Here is a 20,581-nt window from a genome sequence, read left to right as displayed (position 1 = left end):
ACTCTGATGGCCGAAAGCGAGGAGGAGCTGAGGAGCCTTCTAATCAAGGTGAAAGAAGAAAGCGCAAAAGCCGGGTTGCAGCTAAACGTCAAAAAAACCAAGATTATGGCAACAAGAATGATTGACAACTGGAAAATAGAGGGAGAAACCGTGGAGGCCGTGACAGACTTTGTATTTCTAGGTGCAAAGATTACTGCAGATGCAGACTGTGGCCAGGAAATCAGAAGACGCTTACTTCTTGGGAGGAGAGCAATGTCCAATCTCGATAAAATAGTAAAGAGTAGAGACATCACACTGGCAACAAAGATCCGCCTAGTCAAAGCCATGGTATTCCCTGTAGTCACCTACGGATGTGAGAGCTGGACCTTAGGGAAGGCTGAGCGAAGGAAGATAGATGCTTTTGAACTGTGGTGCTGGAGGAAAGTTCTGAGAGTGCCTTGGACTGCGAGAAGATCCAACCAGTCCATCCTCCAGGAAATAAAGCCCGACTGCTCACTGGAGGGAAAGATACTAGAGACAAAGTTGAAGTACTTTGGTCACATCATGAGGAGACAGGAAAGCCTAGAGAAGACAATTATGCTGGGGAAAGTGGAAGGCAAAAGGAAGAGGGGCCGACCAAGGGCAAGATGGATGGATGGCATCCTTGAAGTGACTGGACTGACCTTGAGGGAGCTGGGGGTGGTGACGGCCGACAGGGAGCTCTGGCGTGGGCTGGTCCATGAGGTCACGAAGAGTCGGAGACAACTGAACGAATGAACAACAACAAACCTTTTTTGAATGTCACCTAGTGGCAGTTTTAGATATTTACATGTATCTGTTGTGCAGTGCTTACAGTGGATTGTGCAGGAGATGTTTTCGCTGTACTTCATAAAAAGGAAAACCAATCAGTTTAGCAAGTTTTGCAAATGCTGATTTGTTACCCGTAAATATTTCATTTTATACTGCTTTATATACCTAAATGCCTAAGGTCACATAAATACATATTTCACAGGCCCAAAGAGGATCACAAGTGGAAAAGTTTAAGAAGCTCTGCTCTAAACTGCCTTTCATTCCTCAGCTGTTAGAACTGAAGCAACATTCAATGGACAGTCCTGTTGGCTTCTCTAGGTGAACTCTGGAAGAGGAAGCATCTTCTTCTTGTGCTTTACTTTTGGTAACAGTCACATTGCCCCAGTTACTCCAATCGTCAGAAAGCCCCCAAGTTCCAGGGCAAGAACATAAGGAGAAAGAAAGAACTCACTTACCTGTGCGGTCAGAATCGCTCTCCCCAGTGCTGGAGGACGGACTGCCCACAGGTCCTGGCTTATCTCCCTCCCGTGGCCCCGAATCCTTCTGCCGCGTTCTGGCTGCCTCAATTCCCTTTACTCGCCGAGCATGGCGGTTCCCTTTGTAGTGTGCTTCAGCTTGGCTCTGTGCAGAAAACAAAGACCATAAACTACGTGGTCAAGCAAGGAGTAGACCTACGTGCCTTTAACCTGTACCATCAAGCGAGCTTTCTTCCCTACACAGCTTCCAATGCCTCTCACCCTTGGTATGCCGCAGCAGCCATCCCAATTTCTGCTCAAACCAATCGTCTCAGGAAAGATGGTTGGACATAACAGTACCCAGGGCATTTTGAATTGTAAATACACAGAGTTGTCCAAATATGTTGAAAGCTCACAGAGATGGAAAATTCAGGGTGTCCACTATAACCCCAAGACTTCTTCAGAAAAACATTCAAATAATAATAAATAATTCAAATAATAGACCTTTTCTTTTGGAATTGCAATTTTTCATTCACTCGCTTTTTAAAGAACATTCACATTGCTTCAATCTGTTGCATTTCAGACTCTTCTTTGCCTGCTCAGACCTACTATGTTTAGAGGCAGGTAACTAAACTATAATCACACTACCAGCCTGTCCAAAGCAAGTGTTATTAAGTCTTCCCAGGTTTACCCTGAATGAAAAACAATGCCTCTTTACAGTTTCTGTCTGCCTGATCAATTCCAGTTTCCTTCAGTGGGGGAATTAGAAATAAATTGTCCTCTGAATAGACTCTTAATTGCTTGTTGTATGGATGAGGAAGGTTTTTGATATTGGCCTCTTCTCACTGTTTCCCACTTTCAAAATAAGAACCAATTCTGCACTTTTCTGTTCTCAAGAAGACATTTCCCAATCAGGACATTTTAACTGTACAAATTGTTGTTGTTGTGATGTATGGTCTTAGGTTCGCCTTCAAGTCCTTTCTGATTGTTGGTGAACCTAAGACCATACATCACATATGCCAACATAATTTTAACCCTGATATAGAAAGGAGACAGACAGAAGGACTTAAGAGAGGAGAAAACTAAAATCAAAGCCTGTCACATTTCCAATCCAAGAAAGAACAAAAACTGACACTGGGGAATGAAGGAAAAACTCAATTAATCCCCAACTCCAATGTATATTGTTTGCCTCATCCTTTACTAACAGAGTGATATGAGAAATAGCACACACACATTGGATGCAGAATCTCAGAACCTTCACCAGGCATCTCCAGGAACAGGGCAGGGGAATGGTTTCTGATTCAGACCGTAGGGAGCCTCTGCCAGTCAAGACTGAGCTGGGCTAGATGGACCATTGGTCTGAATCAACATAAGGCAGTGCCATCTGTTCATATATATTTATCTGCAGATTCACAACATGATGCTGCTTGTTGACATCATTGTTCTTTCTACCTCCCCTATACTGGGTTGACTTGTTTAGAAAATTTTGCATTGGGGAAGGAAGTTGGACCATGACCAACATGGCCTTTGCATCCAATGATTTGCAGCAGGAATGGGCATCAGAAGTTACAAGGCTCCAATTCCCAGCATTCCTTAACTATTCTGGATAAGGCTGATGGGAGGTAGAGTCCATCAGCAACTTAAAAAGCATGTTTCCCATTCCCACTTTTAAGATTTATCGCCTCAAAATTGATTACACATAAAGTCACACCCTTTCCAATTTTTCTTATATACACAACCCATTTTGCAGAACTATGGGATTACATTTAATTTGGCTTCAATGTGAAGCATGTGTTTCAGGAGTAGGATTCATATCACCCATCCTCAGTAGAATTGCAAGGCCCAGCAGCCTTTGCCAATATCACCAATGAGTGCAGGCTAAAATAATCTAGCAGGTCACACCTCTGACATAACCCAGGTTATATTACTCCATATATCTCCACAATAGGTTATTTATTTGCCAATTTTTGGCCTTCTGACACCATTAGAGCTTGGCACCAATGCATCTGATGAAATGGAATGTAGCCTATGAAAGCCCATGCTAAAATAAATGGGTTAATCTTAAGGAGTTACACAACTCATTTTCCCTTCCATTCTCTCCCCGTCTTTTCATAGTGAGATAGAATAAGGTGGCTACTTCTTTTTTAAAAGCTTAACTTTTGGATTAGCCCTTCCAAATCCTTCAGCTCATGGGACTGCTAGCTAGAAGATTCTACAGTCCAAACAAAGGAACTTCTCCAAAGCTCTGGTCACCATGTCAGAGGAGTTTTGCACCCCATCAATTAAGAGAACCCAGTGTAAGGTTATCATATATCAAAGTTCAAGTCTGGTGTTGTCATTTCCTCCAAAGACTCACCTCTGAATTGAAGCGGATCTGGCAGACATTGCAAGAGATAATGGGGCGCTTGGCCTTGGCTACAGGGACCCCGAAGGTGTGATTGATCACTGCTTTCTGCACCGGGTCCATCTGCCAGGGAAAAAGCAGAGATGAAGAGAAAGACTGGTACTATGGTCAATGAAAATACAATCACTATCTTGAAGGCAGGGGGAAGGAACCCTTGACATTCCCAAATCTTTTGGACTTCAGCTGGTAGAAGTATTCATATAGCATGGCAAATGGCAAGGGATTATAAGGGCTGCAGTATGAAAAAACCGGAGGGCCAAAGGTTTCTCCACCCCTGACCTAAAGTCTGTTTCTAAATAATGAGGCAGCTACAGGTCAAATCATAAAATATTCTCATGACATCTACAATTCTCGGGTGTCCCTTTTCAGCTACATTATTGAATAGCAAGTGGCCATCTGCATACCTTATCAACGCATCCCTGCATATCTTGAGTCCATCATTCCAAGTTGATTTCAAACATTTTCAAGTTTGTTTCAAAGGCCAACTTGAACCAAGCCCAGTATTTCATGGCATTGGCACTAGCATATCCTCGCCTTAGGAATATGGGGCTGCCTGCCCACAGAATCAGGAAACCTGCTTGTAAGAATGGATATAACAACATGCTGAAGCCACACAGAATTGATGAAGGGAGCAACAAGTCCTAGAGAATCACCCTATGATGTCTTTCTTATGGATTGGTTCAATATGGTTGTTATATTCACTCTTTTCAAACGTAACTTTTCTATGCTCCATTTGCAAATTAGGTTGACACTAGGTTGAGTGAAATGTGAAGTCATCTGCCCCACGTTGTTACGAGTTTATAATACAACTGAAAGGCAGAAAATAATTTGGGGCATAAACTTACCCATATGAAGGTCAACATTAGGGATGGGCATGGCCTTCGGATTTAGTGTCCTTAAAGCAGTGGTTCTCAACCTGTGTTTTCGCCTACAACTCCCAGAAATCCCAGTTTACCAGCTGTTAGGATTTCTGTGAGTTGATGGCCAAAACTTCTGGGGACCCACATGTTGAGAACCACTGCCTTACAGCCTTAGCTTGGGATGCTACAGGCAGAACGGCTTGAGCGTACACGATTATGCTCATGAGAATAGGAGAAATTCTGTGAATGGACCATGAAAAACAGGGACCATTCATGATACGCAGTTATTGCACTACTGCTCTATTTAAGATGCCATGGTTGCATACCATGGAATCTTAGAACTGGAAGACGTAAAGCGAGGCATTTACAATCCTCAGCTAAAGAGCTCTCCTAGTTGCTCATCAAACTAAAACCCTGGGGTTCCCTGGCATGTTACCACGTCAGTTGTAATGGAATATAGCATCATATTTGTGTAATGTGAATGGACTTCTGGACACTGTGGTAGTGAGGGAAAGGAAACACCTACTAGAGGATACACTGGAGGCAAAGAGACAAAAACAGACAAAACACAGATTGACTTTGGCATGCTGTAGGAGACTAGGGGGAAAGCCAAAAAGTAGGAAGTTCCCTGATTCAGATTCCATCATAAATCCACTAAGTAGCCTTCTCTCAGCCTCATGATCTCCTGAAACATTTCAGGGAGTGGAAGAGATGAATTAAATAAATTTTATTTATTATTTTATCCTGCTTTTTTCCATGTGGTTCTGGTGAGCTACCTCACAATGTCTTCTTAAGATCTGCAATGCAGCTACACTGTGGAATTAATGCAATTCGGCACACTTTAACTACCATGGCTCAATGCAACAGAGTTTTTGGAGTTGTAATTTTATAAGTCTTTAGCCTTCTCTGCCAAAGAGGACTAGTACCCAACCAAATGTCAAAACTCGGGGTCTCATAGCACTGGACCATGATAGTTAAAGTAGTGTTAAACTGCATTCAATCTACAGCATAGATGTGTCCTAGGTCAGAATTTATTTGAGGCCTGCAGAGGGAAGATAGGAATTCATGTCAAGCCCCCAAAATATCGACTCCGTAACGTGCTTTTGTAATAGCCACCTCCCTGATTGGAAGGATTATTGTGGTAACGTGATGTGCTTTGAACACCCTGAAGCACTCCATGAATACTAAGTATTATAATTTCGGCATGCCACTCTACACTGCAAGAGGATTATGAGAGGTTCAGAAGATTCTTCTCTTTCTCTCAGCACGAAACATCCATTTAGGATGGGGAGGGAAAGATAATATCTGTGTGTTTTAAATAATTTCAATACAACTGTGCATGTGAACTTTCCAAAAAATGAAAAAAAAAATCCTGCTTGGTCTCACCCCAGGAAGCCCATCTACTTTTTTTCTATATTGTATAATGAACCAGCAGTTTGACACTAAGAACAGCACTGAACGACTGACTATACATTTACTTCAGTGTCTGAATGTGTAGCATTATGGTTGATTTTGTTGCTGAAATCTGCCAATTAGTCAGAAGACCAAAGGTACTGATATTTCCAAGGCTATTTATTAAGTTCATTTATATCTCTCCCTTCTCTACCCCGAAGGGGACCCAGAGCAGCGTTACAAATTATGCAGCAATTCAATGCCAAAATATAAACATAGAATACAATAAATATTTACATAAAAATCAAACATTAAAACAACGCAATTTAAAACCAGTTATTACAATCATGCCAACCAGAAGCACAACCCAAAGCTGTTCCATTGGTCCGTTCAATGTTCCTTATTCTCTTGTTGTGTTAAAAAACTTGCTATCTGAAAGCCTGGTCACATAAGCACATTTTTATTTTCTTTCTGAAGGTCAGGAGGGAGGGGGCTGCTCTAATTTCACTGGGGAGGGAGTTCAATGGCCGAGGGGCCATCACTGAGAAAGCCCTATTTCTTGTTCCCACCAGTCGTGCTTGTGAAGGCGGTGGGACCGAGAGCAGGGCCTACCCAGAAGATCTTAATCTCTTACATGGAGGCTATTATTTTGACTCATCTGTTCTACACACTTATACCCTAGGAGAACCAGCTCATATTCCACTCCTGATATCCCAGTTGTGCTGCCTTGGATTGCTTCTATAACCCCATTATTACACATACTGTTGGATGACTACATGTTGAGACAATTTCTTTCTTCACATTACATTGTTTGTGATGTTGCCAGGAGCTCTGAGATGCTAAACCCTTGTTTACCCAGACTTTACTTCTAACCCACAAGCAGACCTTATAGCAAGGATGGGAACATTCAACTTTCCAGTCAACTCTTCACATTTGTTGGGGTTTAGACCACATGACCTAATGATACTGAAGAACCATGAATAATGAAATTGCTAAATCTTCCAGAATGACTCTATGCTAGAAATTGACCATATAATTGTACTGGAGGAAACAGTGGTTCCTAGAGAGAGAATGTTCTCTAGGTCCTTCAACATGACTAGAGGAGGCTGACCATAGAATTACATTGGAGAACCTATAAAGAACATTTTAATCAAATCCTTGAATAATCAAATCTACAAAAGTCAAAACCTCATAAATGGATGGAGAACTACAGTACGTCCATCATTGGATATGCTGCCTATGGCAGAAGGGAATGGAAATTCTAGAGCAGGGGTCCTCAAACTAAGGCTCAGGGGCTGGGTACAGCCCTCCATGGTCATTTACCCGGCCCTCACTCAAGGTCCACCTAAGTCTGAAATTACTTGAAAGCACATAACAACAACAACAACAACAACAATCACATCTCATCAGCCAAAAGCAGGCCCACACTTTTCATTGAAATACTAATAAGTTTATATTTGTTAAAATTGTTCTTCATTTTAATTACTGTATTGTTTTAAAGTGTTTTTTGCACTACAAATAAGACATGTGCAGTGTGCATAGGAGTTCATTCATGCTTTTTTCAAATTATTATCTGGCTCTCCAACAGTTTGAGGTACTGTGACCTGGCCCTCTGTTTTAAAAGTTTGAAGACCCCTGTTCTAGAGGGTCAAAGGTTTCCCAGCCTTGCCTTATGGCATTCTGTTCCTAACTATTGTCAGCAAAAAGTTCTGATTGGAGGCAGAAAAGCACAGAAATATAATGAGCTGGAAGTGGAACATGAAGCCACTTCGTTGGCTAGAATTTTCTCCATGAAAACCCTGGCAAGTCAATGCATCATTAATCACCTTCTTAGTACAAAGCTGGAGGGGCCCAGGCTTGGTTGCCTTTTTGGCCTCGTTTCTGTGATTACAATCTAAATTGTGAATGGACATCGGCTTGAAAGCCAGGAGAGAAGCCCAGGGCCAAGAACTTCATCAGCGTGTAGGAGGAGGCAGAATTTGAACACCATACGGAGACTCTCAAACCTAACAGCTAAGTCCAATGCTTGACCCAAATGTTTTATATCAAGGCTTTCTGTGCCCTTCCAAACCCGTTACAGCTCAAGGCAGCCTGGAAGAGTGCTTGCTTCAATCAGGCTCCTAATGTGAATGCCAAATTCATATTCATCAATTTTTTCCCTTCCTCAGTCCTCTATCACAGTGGCTCCCAACCTGTGGTCCGTGGACCACCAGTGATCTGCAAGAACTAAAACATGGTCCATGGCCTCACTATTACTACACTCTTGCAACGAAAGCGACTGGTCTTGTGAAACCGCTTATAATCCCAAAGCTTGTTAAATATGGTTTTCTGTGGACAAGAAGATGGAGACCACTGGATGACATATGTTCTGTATCAGAAACTAGAGCTGATGTGGTCTGTCCAATGCAATTTTTTGAATCAGCACCCCATATAACCAAACCGAACCTGAAGGTGACCAAAAACTGATTCATAACCCTTTTGGTACTAATGTTGGAGAGTGGTCCTTGGTCAAAAAAAGGTTGGGAACCACTGCACTATCACCATGAGATAAGCAGCAAAACCTTCAATTAAAATTAAGCCTAATGTGTGAAAGTGGCCTCATCCAAGAATGTATGTATTATAGTCAACATTCAATTAAGGGTCGGTATCCACATGTCAAGTACAAAAAGTATCATGTTTCTTATTTTTCAAAAAGCACGTGATTTTGTACTGTCCATGGAGCTGTGCCTGGCCTTTCTTCCATTGTTAAGAGTGCTTTTTTATGGAGAGGTGCTCTGATGGCAGACTGGCAAAAGGCTCCAACAGACTTTTGCCAGTCTTAATTTGCTGATAAAATCATCTTAATTTTATCTGCAAAATCTTTGTAGCTGAGGCTAAAGCTGCTAAGCTACAAACCCAGATCCTACTTACTTCACAGTTCCTTCTTTAGCTTTCCCTGCCATTTCCTCATTCACAGTTTTCTGGCAAACTGGATTACATTTATGAGGTGGTATGTATTATGTATGATGTAACTGCAGAAACTCCAGTTTTATTGGGGGGCGAGGAAGAGCCCAATAAATCAAGGTGTTCAGTTCCAGGAAAAAGAAACACATGCACGGTTGGAAGCAGGGAAAGAGTTGTTCTGGGACTGCGGAGTGAAATTAAAATTAAACACAGATTTAATAGAAATACTTGTCTCTCAACAGATCCTTAGGAAAGTCTTCCTTTGCTGGTGGGTTTTAAGCAATGTTTGTAAGTGCTATGGTAACAAGCACTAAAGAACAGGAAGCAAAGGAGCTGTTCACACATTACTTGACACCTTCGATTCAAGGTTGTTGTTTTTTTTCGTGTCAGGAGCAACTTGCTTCACACCAGAAGCAAGTTGCTTCTGGTGTGAGAGAATTGGCCGTCTGCAAGGATACTGTCCAGGGGATGCCCAGATGTTTTGATGTTCTATCACCCTTGTGGGAGGCTTCTCTCATGTTCCTGCATGGGGAGCCGGAGCTGACAAGAGGGAGCTCATCCATGCTCCCCCCAAATTTGAACCTGTGACCTGTCGGTCTTCAGTCAGTGATTCAAGGTGATCTGGTTCTATTCCAGGTCAGGCCTCAGGGTTGGATGTTCGCCTCTCCAGTCCTGGATTCTGGTAGAGCAGATTGTAACCAGGGAATTGGAAAATACTATAATTAGCTGAATACAGGATTGCCCCCAACCTGTGGAACAAATTCTACTTGAAACAACCCAAAATCTATCTAGAAAAGTAGAATTTGTTCCACGGGTTGCTCTACCGATTATGCACTAGGGAGATTTTGGGTTGTTTCAATTCATATCAAAGGGGGATGAAACGAGGAGGGTGTGAACCTGTTCCTGCTTCCAGCTCAAGAACCAATCAAAGTCTGAACAGTCAAAGAAAAGCACATTTTACTCCTCTTCTTTAGCTTTCAACATTCCTGACATATCAAAAGGCATACCATCTATTTCTATTTGAAAGTCAATCAACCACTTTAGAAAAGAGAATCATTATTAATGACAAATAGATCCTGGCTGTGATGCCCAACAGGTTGGGGGATTTTATTTCCAACTGATACCTGCAAAATGGAAAAGATGTGCCAGGTTTTTCTGAACTCTTGTTTCTATTAGAGACCTCAGTGCTGAAAATATTGACTGATTTCTGATTAAAGATACCTTAAATGCATTACACTTCATGCCCTGTTGATTTTTCCAATTTTTCATGAATTTGTTTAGTCCTCTTTTTAATATTAGTTTCATTGCTTCCTTGTCCTTGTGGCAGAGAGCTCCACCAGCCAGTTCTGCACAATGTATACAAAGTGGTTATTTTAAACACTGTTTTAAAAATGCAGCAAGTTTGCCTGATCACATTCCCCTGGATTGTGTGAAAGGTTAAATGATTGCTTAACGCATTCATCAGTAGCTCCAGGGAAAGTTATGCAGGAGGACACACGACCAATACAGATGATGCAAGCAGGCTCAGAAAGTCATCTTGCCCTTGGTCAAGACTGTCATCCACCACCAAGTGGCAAAAGGGAATACTAGTGCATAGGGCAGGCATACTTCAATTAACGAAGCTCATGCTCCTAGGCATTCATTGTTTCACTGAAAAATTGGTACCAGAGGCAGAAATAACATGGGAGAAATAAGGACAGGTTTCTATCCTTCATCAAATAAGGATATTTCTATGTTTGTAAGTCACCTTAAGACCCAGTTTGGGGAGAACGTCAGGGTACAAACAAAGGTTTGTTGTTTATTCATTCAGTTGCTTCCGACTCTTTGTGACCTCATGGACCAGCCCACGCCAGAGCTCCCTATCAACCGTGGCCACCCGCAGCTCCTTCAAAGTCAAACTGTCACTTGAAGGATACCATCCATCCATCTTGTCCTTGGTCAGCCCCTCTTCCTTTTTCCTTCCATTTCTGCAGCATCATTATATTTTCCAAGCTTTCATATCTTCTCATGATGTGGCCAAAGCACTTCATCTTTGCCTCTACTGTTCTTCCCTCCAATGTGCAGTCAGACTTTATTTCCTGAAGTATGGACTGGTTGGATCTTCTCGGGTCCAAGGCACTCTCAGAATTTTCCTCCAGCACCACAGTTCAAAAGCATCTATCTTCCTTCACTCAGCCTTCCTCATGGTCCAGCTCTCACATTCGTATCTTAATACGGGGAATACCATTGCTTTAACTATATCCCTCAGATGTACATCAGTGTTACAGTGTTATTGTCCCTCAAGTGAGCAGCCAGGCATTATTTCCTGGAGTATAGACTGGTTTGATCTTCTTGTGGTTCAACTTTCCTCCAACACCACAGTTCAAAAGGGTCTATCTTCCTTCGTCCAGCCTTTCTTATGATCTAGTTCTCACATCCATAGGTTACTATGGGGACTACCACTGCTTTAACTATGCGGATCTTTGTGGCCAGTGTTATGTCTCTACTCTTCGTTAGTTTATCGAGATTGGTCATTGCTCTCCTCCAAACAAAGGTAATATTAATAATATTAATTAATACTAATAATATTAATTATATCGGTTATGTTGTTTCGGCAAATGCTTTATTCAAAGCTATTAATATAGACTCATAAAAATCATGTCAGGTAAGCTTTCAATAAATAAGACATTTTGAATCTTGAAGGCTTTCCCCCACAAACCAATCTATCCAGGGATGACTTTTTCTTTCATTAGTCTCCACTTGTATTATCTAATCAAATCTATAGAGCAATGCTTTAAAAATATTGGGAGTAAATGCTTATTGATGTACTCTTATTTTCTCTGTTTTGTGCAGTAAAGGATGGCAGAGGCACCTACTGTTTACTGTGCCTATTACAAACACACACGGCTCAAGCTTTGTTTGTTTGATCATGATTTACTGCTGTGACACATCGGCAAAGGCCTTCTTTTACCATGTTTCCCAATATGATGTTGCTATTTAAAAAGAGCTATACAGAATACTTGGAACCAGAAGTGTTTTGGATTTTGGATTTTTATATATATATACATCATGAGGTATCTTGGAAATGGGGCACATGCCTAATTATGGAATTCATTTATGTTTCATATGCACCTTATACAAAATATATGTAGAGGTAATTTTACACACAATGTTTTAAATCATTTTGAGCATTAACAAAAAGTTTATGTATACAGAACTTTAAGGAAGCAAAGGTGTCACTATCTCAGGTACCCATGTGGATGATTTTGGATTTCAGAATCCCAGATAAGGGATGCTCAATCTGTATTAATCTCATATTCTGTTTGTGTCTTCCGGCTGAAAAATGTGATGGACCACTGCAGAGGTTAGTAATCTGGACTAGGCAAGCCCAACCATCTGGGCTATGTCTTTGTAAGTGTACTGCATTGTAGCAATTCCAGTCTGAACAGGCATAATGGGGAACGGAAGAGGATAACCGAGCCAGAGTGCTCCATGGGGGTCTTTGAACTTCCCCAGCTCCCCTGAAGGTCGCGGGAAATGGATGAGTAAAATGGGTCCATGGCCAAGCCCCACAGGCGTTTCCAGGCATTTGCTAGGAAGACAAGAATTTCCCAGCCTCCTAAGAGTGGCGCCGCCCTGTTCTGAAGACACATGGCAGAAAAAGAAAGGAAGGAAGAGTGTATCCAGTTCCCAGCCAGAAAAAAGTGATTAAGCAGGCCCCAAGGCTCAGCATAAACTGGATCCACTTCACACATGCCTCCATGGGGACAGGGAGGATATCGGGAGAGTGCAGCAGCTGTTTAAACAGCTCCCACTTCATTCTACGTTGGCCTAGGGCAGTCAGGATTCACTCACAGGAGGGATGTGGACTGAGAGAATGCAATCCTATTTACATCCTGCTGGAAATAGTTTGCAGTTTTAGCCTCGTCTCTTGGATCAAGCAGCATCCTGAGAATCACTTGTGTACACATGTCTTTCTGTGCTTATTTGTGCTTCAAGTCACCTGTAGACGTGAGAGCCATGCCTAAGTATTTGATAAGGATGTCACACTGAGGAGGCAGGCTTCTTTTCTGCTGCTTTGGAGACTAGGACACAATGGAGCAATGGATTCAAACTGCCAGAAGAAAGATCCCACCTAACCATTTGGAAGAACTTCTTAACTGTAAGAGCTGTTTGGCAGTAAAATATGTTGCCTTGGAGTGTGGTGGAGTTTCCTCCTCTGGAGGCTGGATGGCCATCTCTTGAGGATCGTGTGTTCTTGAACAGCAGAATGGGGTTGGACTGATGGTCCTTGGGGTCCCTTCCAACTCTGTGGTTCTGTAGGGCTTTTTAAGGCAAGGAATTCATTGAGGTGGTTTTACTAATTCCTTCCTCTGGTCCTCACCTCCAACTTTTTACTACAACAAGGAAAGTATCACCTCAGTGTGAAGAAGACTAAGACAGACAGAACATTAAATGGAACACATATAGTCAGTGGTTCTCAACCTGTGGTTCTCAACCTGTAGGTCCCCAGATGTTTTGGCCTTCAACTAACAGAAATCCTAACAGCTGGTAAGCTGGCTGAGATTTCTGGGAGTTGTAGGCCAAAACACCTGGGGACCCACAGGTCGAGAACCACTGAAGTAGATAAACCGAGGCCCCTTCCTCTCTTGAGCCAACCTTAACTTCATTTTTGGAAGGCCATCTGCCTCCTGCTCTTATAACATCACCTGGAACATCACTAGTTTGGTATTTCTGTGCAGCAAAGGAGGAATGAATTTGCTAAAGTTACGCCATTGTTACCAAGAGAACCAATATACAAGCAGAGCCTGAGGGAGTGAGGTGCCAAAGACTGTTCAAAAGGACCATAAAATTGCTGGTGGCTCAACTTGGAAATATGTCTATTTTTCAAAAGAGAAAAGTAGAATAACACTTTTGGGTGCATGGTGGCTACAAAAACAAATTAGTTATTCCTGAGTCATTGTGAGAGTTACACAAACATTACAATTTGGAAAAGGGGAAATGCAGGATCATCATCACAAATCCAAACACCTCTTTTGGCACAAGACTACGGTGAGAATGTCTATGAGATCAATTCCCTTTCCAAATAAACATGGGAATCAGATGGGTTGTCGAAGGTTTTTATGGCCAGAATGACTGGGTTGCTGTGAGCTTTCCGGGCTGTATGGCCATATTCCAGAAGCATTCTTTCCTGACGTTTCACCCACATCTATGGCAGGCATCCTCGCAGGTTGTCAGGTCTGTAGAAACTAGGCAGGTGGAGTTTATATATTTGCAAAATCTCCAGATAGAAGAAAAAACTCTTGTCTGTTTGAGGCAAGTGTAAATGTTATAATTTGCAACCTTGATTAGCATCGAATGGCCTTGCAGCTTCAACACCTGGATGCTTCCTACATGGGGGAATCCTTTGTTGGGAGATGTTAGCTGGCCCTGATGGTTTCTTGTTTAGCATTCCCCTGTTTTCTGAGTGTTGTTCTTTATTTACTCTCCTGATTTTAGAGTTTAAAAAAATACTGGTAGCCAGACTTTGTTCATTTTCATGGTTTCCTCCTTTCTGTTGAAATTGTCCACATGCTTGTGGATTTCAATTGTTTCTCTATGTAGTCTGACATGGTAGTTGTTAGAGTCGCCCAGCATTTCTGTGTTCCTAAATAATATGCTGTGTCCTTGTTGGTTCATCAAGTGCTTTGCTATGACTGACTACTCTGGTTGACCTAGTCATCCGCAAAGCCAATCAACAATTGAGCCACACCATTTACAGAAAACCTACACACATTGATAGATACCTACATAACAACTCCAACCATCAACCAAGTCAAACAAAAGCACAATTAAAGCACTGGCAGACCATGCAAAAAGGATCTGCGAACTCTACCTCCTCCAAGGTGAACTGAACCACCTAAACTGGGCTCTACAGGCCAACAGATACTCCATCACAGACATCAGAAAAGCCACAAGACCAAGAACAAGCCATGAAAGGAAATACAAATATCCCCCCAGAGGAAAAGTGTTCTTACCAAACATCAAGGGAACCACTGACCGCATAAGGAAGCTGATGAGGAAACACAAATTACAAATGATCTACAGACCCACTAAGAAAATCCAACAAATGCTACATTCAGTAAAGGACAAGAGGGATCTTCTCACCTCTGTAGGAGTCTACTGTATACCATGCAGCTGTGGACAAGTCTACACAGGGAACACCAAACACAGCATTGCCCAAACACGAATCAAGGAACATGAAAGGCACTGCCAAACTAAGTCAATACATCCTGCAAACCCCTAACAATGCTCTACTTGCACTTTATTTAATACTCCTGACAGATACTCAAAATGAAATTATTGAATGAATTAAACATTACAGTTATTTAAATGCAGAGCTATCAGTTAAAACAGCCATCCAAATACCAACACATATTTTGCAGAAGAAAAGGAAGAAACCGAGCAGAGTCGACTGTGTTAAGTAAATGCCCATATAATGGAGATATCTCTTCGAACTGGGTACTCATAACAAATCTTAGAAATGTTACTTTCTTGGACTACACTTCCCAGATTTCCCCACAAGCAAAACCCTTGATCATGGAAACTTTTAAAAGGACAATTCTGTGAGCAATGGCCAGTTTTCTCAGAAATGAGAGATAGAACTAAAGGAGAAAAGGATTGTATGGTTCTGGACTATTAGCTGTTAAAAGAGATTAAGATTCATTTGATCATTAGATCTAAATCAGTTAAGCACGGGGCCCACCACTGATTCTGTCTTGTGACTGAATGCTGTTTTACAGTGGCTAATACTGTAACACCAAGTCCAACTATCCTTGTGCTAAATACCAAAGACACAATTTGATTGCCATGGTCCAGACACTGCTTAGCCATGCTCTCATCAGGAATGCTCTCTTCTCAAGACAACACCCTTCTTGGCTCGTATTGATTTGCTGTGATGTTCAGATTTGGCACACTACCAAGGAGTGTCTCCAAACAAGAAATGAAAAATGCCGATTAAAAGCAGGTATCATTGCTTGGCTAATTTAGATGTCCTTAGGGAAAGATCCTCAATGTTCCCAGATTTGTCTGAATGTGAATTGAAACTTAATGAGGAGCCACTCTCTAAGATCTTTCCAAACTTTATTTATTCAAGAACCGTTAACTGGAAACACCATAGAGTAAAAAAGTGAGGAACTATTTCACAGTGGAAGGCTAAATTTCCCACTACAGCTGTCTTGCAGGCCAGATGATATCAAAAAGCAGAAGGATGACTATATAATACACCAGACATCACTATTGTGGAAAAGAAAAAAAGTTTAGATTATTGATGTCGCTATATCAAGTGACAGTCACATTGAGAAAAAAACAACAGGAAAAACTCAGTCGTTATCAGAACCTCAAAATCGAACTGCAAACCAGTGGTCATCGGCACACTGGGTGCTGTGCCAAAAGATCGCATTTGGAAACAATAAACATTGACAAAATCATGATCTGTCAACTGCAAAAGGCCACCTTACTTGGTTGGATCTGCGCACATCATTCGAAAATACATCACACAGTCCTAGACGTTTGGGAAGTGTTCGACTTGTGATTTTGTGATACGAAATCCAGCATATATATTTCATTTGCTGTGACATAGTGTGCTTTTGTGTCAGTAAAATAATAATAATACTTTATTTATATTCCGCTTTATTTCCCCGGGGAGGGGGGGGGGGGCTCAGAGTGGATTACAGTACACATATATGGCAAACATTCAATGCCTTTTACAAAACTAACAATGACATACAATATACAGATAAGATAAAGACCTTCCCCTTCATCTCTGGTGCCTGGAGGCAATGCTCAATTCAGATCATGGAGAGGCGCTGTTGTTCCATTTTTCATTCCGAGGAGCCTGCTGTCCATAGACATGTCCGAACTTTTTGCCGCCATGCCTGCATGTGGCACCCTTTTACCTTCCTGCTGAGGCGATATCTATTGATCTACTTACATTGCATGCTTTTGAACTGTCAGGTTGGCAAAAGCTAGGGCTGACAGTAGGGAGCTCATCCTGACTCATGGCTTCGAACTGCTAACCCTATGGTCAACAGCTTTTGCTGCAGCTAGCAGTTTTAACTGCTGTGCTACCACATTATAATCCATCTTAGAACCAGTTTGGTAGGAACTGGTTTCATTGTGCAGGTAATCAGACTGCCATGCCTGGAACCAGTTTGAGGCCAAGGCGGTGATTACATTAATCATGGAACCTAGTCTCAAATTGCTTTGCAGTGGTCCTCCCACCCCCCCCCCCCCCACCCCCATTTCTGGGAGAGATACGCATCAGTGTACTAGAGACATAGGAGATGAGAAAAGAGAAAGTGAGTTAGCAACGGAGGTAATAAACTGCTCCTCCTATACAGTCTATTACCCCCTGGGCATCCCTTTTTGGACCCCCCCATTCTGAAGGCTAAAATGTACTTCAGTAGTAATGGATGTTTACAACGTATTCTGCATTTTGCAGAGCCAATTTCACCTTGGATCTGGGATAAACTGGCTGTAGCACATTTTATGGCTGAGCCTGGACTTTTTAATGTGTTGTATACTCTTAGATAGAGGAGACCCTGGTAGCGCAGTAGGTTAAACCACTGAGTTGCTAAACTTGTTGACCAAAAGGTTGCAGGTTCGAATCCGGGGAGCGGCATAAGCTTCCGCAGTCAGCCCCCGCTTCTGCCAACCTAGCAGTTCGAAAACATGAAAATGTAAGTAGATCAATAGGTACCGCTCCGGCGGGAAGGTAACGGTGCTTCATGCAGTCATGCTGGCCACATGACCTTGGAGATGTCTACGGACAACGCTGGCTCTTTGGCTTAGAAATGGAGATGAGCACCACACCTCGAATTGGACACGACTGGACTTAATGTCAGGGGAAAACCTTTACCTTTACCTTTACCTTTATATTCTTAGATGAGTATTACAGTGTTCACTGCCAATGTGGGTTTTGTGACTTCTGAAGCCTGAAGTTGGCTTGGAACTGCATTATATGTTCAGTGTAGGAGAGCCCAGAGTTTCCTGGCAAAAATGCCAGGTGGAGCTTTTCAACTGGGCACTTGAGAGAGGAATGAGGTTACACCCCACCATCCCCTTCCCTGCATGGGGAAGGAAGAAGGAAATGCTCTCAATTTAAATCTAAAACATCCTCTTGGAAACAGTCAAAGCATTTCCTAGAAGGCAATGCCAGCTAAGAGTTAGAAAGGAAGTCCTCACTGACTGTAATCCTGAAACAAATTCCACCTAAACATTAGGAAAATCTTTTTTTTTATTGCAAGAAAAAAATGCCTTAGAAGATAGTGAACTTAAAAAAAACACCCTGAAGTCGTATGAACATCTTTCAGGAGAGTAATAGTTGTCTATTCCATAGGTGGGACTAGATGGCCCTTGCGGTTCCTTCCAACTCTAAGAATTCCTCATTCTATCAGAAAGGATTGGTATAGTCTCCCTAATGCTTGAGAAAAAAGCCCCAGAAGAGACCAGGGGAGGGCTTGAATGAAGAATGTAAAGACAGATGTTCTTATCCTTGAAAGGAAAAGGATTGAAGTACCACAGGAGACAAAACAGCTGCTGTTTAACCAAAACACCCCATTGAGACAGTCAGTTGGGGGCTGCAGAACCTTCTGTCATTGAGCAAAAGTGAAGAGAGATGCATGGTTTTTGTTCTTCTACTTTTGGTAGTTTTTGGCAGAAAAGCCAATATTTTCCTGGTTGAAAAAGTTTTTCGCACAAACAATGTTTTCACTGAAGGGTCCTGGAGAGTGGAAAATCCAACAACACAAAACAAAATGCATCCACCCCTTTCTCATAATCAAGGAGAACATTTTGAAACTTTTCATTATCATGTTTGAGATTCAATAACTGAAGCATTTTAACTGCTTCGCTACCACATTATAATCCATCTTAGAACCAGTTTGGGAGGAACTGGTTTTACTGTGCAGGTAATCAGACTGCCATGCCTGGAACCAGTTTGAAGGTTTACAATCTTTACCTATATACTCTCTGGGCTGAAGGATCTGGAGAACAAGCCTTATGAGGAGTGGTTTAAAGAGCTGGGCATGTTTAGCCTGCAGAAGAGAACGCTGAGAGGAGACATGATGAGGGCCATGTATAAACATGTGAGGAGAAGTCATACGGAGGAGTGAGCAGGCTTGTTTTCTGCTGCCCTGGAGACTAGGACACGGAGCAATGACTTCAAACTCCAGGAAAGGAAATTCCACCTGAACATTAAGAACTTCCTAACTGTGAGAGCTATTCAGCAGTGGAACTCGCTGCCCTGGAGTGTGGTGGAGGCTCCTTCTTTGGAGACTTTTAAACAGAGGCTGGATGGCCATCTGTCGGGGGTGCTTTGAATGCGATTTTCCTGCTTCTTGGTAGGGTGTTGGATTGGATGGCCCACGAGGTCTCTTCCAACTCTATGATTCTATGAACTAGACTCATGGGCTGAAGTTCTCTCTCTTTTTTCTGGTTATTTTTTTTTAATTAAAATACCAAAGTTAAGAACTCAATGTAATAAACTATGCTTTCAGTAACCAAGGATTAAAAAAAGTGAACTACAACCCCAAAGGATGGAAAAACCAGGACTGTGGCACAGCTGGCTAGGAGTCAGCTGCATTAAAGATAACTGCTGATCGAAAGGTCATGAGTTCGAAGCCAGCCTGGGTCGGAGTGAGCTCCCGACCAAAATTATGTAGCGGGTTGTCGACCTTTGCAGCCTGAAAGACAGTTGCATCTGTTAAGTAGGAAAATTAGGTACCACTTAGGTGGGGAGGTTAATTTAAGTGATTTACGAGGCCATAAAAATCTCCAGGAAGTTTGCAAAGAATGAGGAAGCGACAGCTCCCCTGGTGGACAGAAGCGGGAAAGTTAAATAGCCTCTGATTGTGTCTATATATGTTGTGTGTCTATGGCATTGAATGTTTGCCATGTATATGTATATTGTAATCCGCCCTGAGTCCCCTGCAGGGTGAGAAAAGCGGAATATAAATACTGTAAATAAATAAATAAATAAATAAATAAATAAATAAATAAAATATGTCTTCCCTAGTTTACTTAACAGAATATGGTACGTCTCAAACAGAAGAATCAAATTTATTTATTTTATTTATTTCGGTTACTTTTACCCCACCCTTCTCAACCCCCGAGGGGGGACTCAGACCGGCTTACAAAGAAGGCACAATCTGATGCCTATACAAATTACACATAATATACAAAAACCATGGCTAAAACAATTATCGCAGTTAAAAAAAAAATCAAAACAATCAAAACAATCAGTACATAACATGTCATATATAAAAACTATAAAAAACTATTCTCATGCTCAGCGCTTCGTCTTTCAGAGTTCCATAGTTCTATTACATTAATCATTTCCTAATCATTGTCAAGTCTTTTTATCTGCCCGATGATCCAAATGCCTGGTCCCAAATCCATGTTTTCAGTTTTTTCCTAAAGGAAAGGAGCAATGTTGCAGATCTAATTTCCCCGGGGAGTGAATTCCACAGGTGGGGGGCCACCACCGAGAAGGCCCTGCTCCTCGTCCCCACCAATCTCACTTGTGATAGAGGCGGGGTCGAGAGCAGGGCCTCCCCAGAAGATCTTTGTAGGAAGCTTTGTAGGAGCTCTTTCTTTACACTGTCAGCCACTAAGGTTCTGCCTTTTGGGGTGATTTCTGCCACCAAATCATCAACTGTGACATGAAGTTCTCTCTCTTGACCCCAGACTAAAAACCAATGCAAAACTGACATCTCTGC

General features: G+C 42.0%; 1 protein-coding gene across 4 annotated transcripts in view; it reads right to left on the bottom strand.

Moving 5' to 3' along the window:
* Positions 1-20,581, bottom strand: part of ZNF385A (zinc finger protein 385A) — a 213,318-nt gene that overhangs the window by 48,661 nt on the left and 144,076 nt on the right. For all 4 annotated transcript variants that reach the window (XM_060762930.2, XM_060762931.2, XM_060762932.2 and 1 more), the window contains 2 exons: positions 3,601-3,711; positions 1,245-1,410 (listed from right to left, as the gene is read on the bottom strand). In XM_060762930.2, coding sequence (XP_060618913.2) covers positions 1,245-1,410; positions 3,601-3,711 — 277 coding nt within the window. The remainder of the gene's footprint in view (positions 1-1,244; positions 1,411-3,600; positions 3,712-20,581) is intronic.

The sequence above is a fragment of the Anolis sagrei genome, chromosome 2 (assembly GCF_037176765.1).
Source record: "Anolis sagrei isolate rAnoSag1 chromosome 2, rAnoSag1.mat, whole genome shotgun sequence".
NCBI classification, from domain to species: domain Eukaryota; kingdom Metazoa; phylum Chordata; class Lepidosauria; order Squamata; family Dactyloidae; genus Anolis; species Anolis sagrei.
The sequence above is the reverse complement of the archived record's forward strand: the minus strand, read 5'-3'. Positions and strand labels throughout refer to the sequence as shown.